Source organism: Euprymna scolopes, chromosome 39 (genome assembly GCF_053919585.1).
Source record: "Euprymna scolopes isolate OS-2025 chromosome 39, ASM5391958v1, whole genome shotgun sequence".
NCBI classification, from domain to species: Eukaryota; Metazoa; Mollusca; class Cephalopoda; order Sepiida; family Sepiolidae; genus Euprymna; species Euprymna scolopes.
In genome coordinates, this window is record NC_136520.1 from 10,465,246 (window position 1) to 10,468,684 (window position 3,439).

The following is a 3,439-nucleotide window of genomic DNA, read 5'->3' on the forward strand; positions in this document are numbered from 1 at the left end:
GACAAGTATAAGACCACCTGGATGTAGCCAAGGTCAAGACACTGGCACATGATTGACTTCATCAACGAGACGTCAAGGACGTCCGTGTGACCCGTGCCATGAGAGGTGCTGGACTGACCACAGATTGGTCAAGGCTGTACTGACACTACACATTACGCCACCCCACGGAAACAGACCCAAAACTGTTAGGCCCTCCAACAACGTTGCCAGACTTTACGACCCATCCTATCAGGCACGATTCCAGCAAGTCCTAGATGAGAAACTCCAAGATCGTGTGACCACTGAAGGCAGCACAGAGAAATGGGCCTCTTTCAGGAAAGCAGTAAATGCAAAGGAAGTCCTTGGAGCAAAGACCAGAACCCATGAAGACTGGTTCGATGAGAACTACAAAGTGACTAGAGAAGCCATACATACCAAGAATAATGCTCACATAGAATGGCTAAATGACCCGTCATCCATCTCCAAGCATGAGAAGTTCAAGGCCCTCCAGGCTAAAGTTCAGACCGATCTCCGAGCAATGCAGGATCAGTGGTGGCAGAACAAAGCAGCTGAAGTCGATCACTATGCTGATACTAATAACATCAAAAAAAATTTTCATCTCATTGAAATCTGTTTTCGGCCCCTCTGCACCCGGCAGTGCTCCACTACTGTCACCAGACGGGAAGACGCTCATCAAGGACCAGGAGGGTCTCAGCAGACGCTGGCAGGAGCATTTCAGCACTTTGCTGAACAGGCCCTCATCAGTTGATTCAGAGGCCCTGAATCAGATACCCCAACAACCCATACAGGATTCACTCGCAACCCCCCTACCATCGAGGAGATAAAGAAAGCGATCCACCAGACAACCTCTGGCAGAGCATCGGGAAAGTATGGCATCCCTGCTGAGATCTACAAGGTAGTGGGCCCCAATGCTCTTGAGGCCTTCTGTAACGTCCTTCTACCTGTCTAGGAGGAGGAGATAATGCCAGACGATTTTATCGACGCCCTAATCATCTCCCTCTATAAGAACAAAAGAAGTAAGTCGGACTGCGGAAACTAAAAGGGTATCTCCCTCCTCTCAATTGCTGGAAGGATCTTTGGACGGGTCATTATTAACAGACTCATTACAGTTTCTAAACATACACTCCCTGAGGCACAGTGCGGCTTCAGGCCTGGCAGGAGTACTGTAGACATGATCTTTGCCTTAAGACAGCTTCAAGAGAAGTGCATTGAACAGAAAAACACCTCTCTACTCTTGACCAAAGCTTTTGACACCGTTAACAGAGAGGCACTTTGGACAGTCCTTGAGCGCATCAGATGTCCTCCAAAGTTTTTGTCAATGATCAGGCTCTTCCACGATGGCATGATTGGTCATGTCCTCTCAAATTGTAATATCACAGACACTTTCACTGCCAGCAACTGTGTGAAGCAGGGTTGCGTATTAGCCCCTATCCTTTTCAACATCTTTTTCACCTTATGCTGTCCCATGCTTGCAGAGGGGTGTTTACATTCGTTACCGCTTGGATGGCTCCCTCTTCGATTCACAGAGACTCACAGCAAAGACAAAAAGCTTGAAAACTCTCATCCAAGAGGTTCTCTTTGCCGATGACTGTGCACTCGTGGCCTATACAGAACAATACGTGCAACAGATGCTGGATCGCTTCTCTGGGACATCCAAGCTTTTCGGCTTGACAATCAGTCTTGGAAAGACGGAGGTGCTCCACCAACCTGCACCATAATCCAACCTTCCTCCTCCCACCATCACTATTGACGACACACCACTTGCCAACGTTAATCACTTCAAATATCTAGGAAGCACCATATCCTGTGATGGCTCCTTGGACAGAGAGATTAACACCAGAATCAGCAAGGTAAGTCAGGTACCGGAAAGACTTCGCAATCGAGTGCTCAATGAACACATTCGCCTATCTACAAAGCTTAAGCTGTACAATGCTGTGGTCCTTCCCTGCCTGCTCTATGGTTGTGAGAGGTGGACACTGTACCGCAGGCATATAAAAAAAACTGTAGCTCTTCCACATGCGATCTCTCCGCTCCATCCTGGGAATCAAATGGCAGGATCGCATCACCAATCTGAAGGTCCTTGACAAAGGTAAGTCCACCAGTATAGAGGCTACCCGAATATATATTAAACACAATTATATATATATATAATTGTGGTTTCCTGAATACTAATCACATAAATTTCCAGAGTTTATTGCAGAGTGCATTTGAGAAGTACTATCATGGAACAAGCAAAGATGGCGTCCGTATAAAATTACAGTAGGTTATTTGATAAATCAGGGATGCGCTCGAATGATACTTGTCTTTTGAATTTAAATAATTAAAAAAAAGCAGTAGGCTCTCTACAGTGCAGTGTAGACAAAAATGCATGCGGTGAGGCATATGTAGTTCTCAAGTAGAGCAGACAATAAAATAAATCGATATGATTGAAAAATAGGCGATTTTCACCGATTTCGATGGCAATAAAAGTATGTTTGGATGGAACATTCGTCCATTCTCATTTAATCCCGGACATTTCGGGTCTCCTTGCTATATATATATATATATATATATATATATATATATATATATATATATATAATTATTTACTATAATAATTATTAAATACCTATGGTCACTAGTTTTTCATTCTTTCGTAAATTATCAGTGCAGGGTGTCAGGATTACGGTCAGGAGACTCGAATCCGGCAATGAAGCCATTCATAGGTATATGTATTTTATAAAAGTGAACTTATCTGTTTGCGTGTACAGTCTCTACCAAGCTATTCTATCAAATATTTAAAACTTATTGCATTAAATATTCGGACCCGTGGAACAAAATCTACTTGGTATTTACTTAATCTCAAAGGTACCAAAATGTTTTGCTCTTGCGCCAATGTACTGCGTTTATTTGCAAAGTTTTGTATGCATCTGTAGTAAGCTGAGGTGGAAACGAATATCTTATAGAGCTTAATGTTTTGGTTTCGATTCTACCTGATGGCACTACACAGATATTTGTATTTTTTTTAATCACTACTCTATATAGGGAATAATATAATAATAAACAGATAATTCTCTCTCTCTCTCTCTCTCTCTCTCTCTCTGTATATATATATATATATATATATATATATATATATATATATATAATCTGAGGTTCTTATTTTCCAGAAGAGAAAAGTAACCAATGAAGTTTAACAAGGTTAATACAAGAGTGCTCAATACCGAAGTATGGCAAGGTATACTTTTTTTATTTGTTTTTACGTAAGCAGTATTATGTTGCTACACAGTCATGAGCCTGGTCTAGTCTGCTAGTTACTAGTGACTAGAGACCTCTTCAACCGATACATCTTATACGAAGTAAAGTTTGTAAACTTTGCTTTTATATAAGCTGTATACCCTAAGAGTTCTCTAGTTACTAGTAACTAGCTAGCTGGAACATGCTAATGACTGTGTAGCAA

The 3,439-nt window shown here is 41.8% G+C and overlaps 1 protein-coding gene across 1 annotated transcript; it reads left to right on the forward strand.

Annotated features, from left to right (window-relative positions):
• Positions 1–1,171: 1,171 nt before the first annotated feature.
• Positions 1,172–1,718, forward strand: LOC145263573 (uncharacterized). The gene is made up of 2 exons (XM_080120420.1): positions 1,172–1,417; positions 1,476–1,718. The coding sequence occupies exons 1-2, from the start codon at positions 1,172–1,174 to the stop codon at positions 1,716–1,718; spliced, it is 489 nt and encodes a 162-aa protein (XP_079976546.1).
• The last annotated feature ends 1,721 nt before the right edge of the window (positions 1,719–3,439 follow it).

Coding starts and splice junctions, on each gene's coding strand:
- LOC145263573 (XM_080120420.1), top strand. CDS start 1,172: ATGATCTTTGCCTTAAGACAGCTTCAAGAGAAGTGCATTGAACAGAAA. Junction 1,418..1,475: donor ACTGTGTGAAGCAGGGTTGC/GTATTAGCCCCT, acceptor CCATGCTTGCAG/AGGGGTGTTTACATTCGTTA.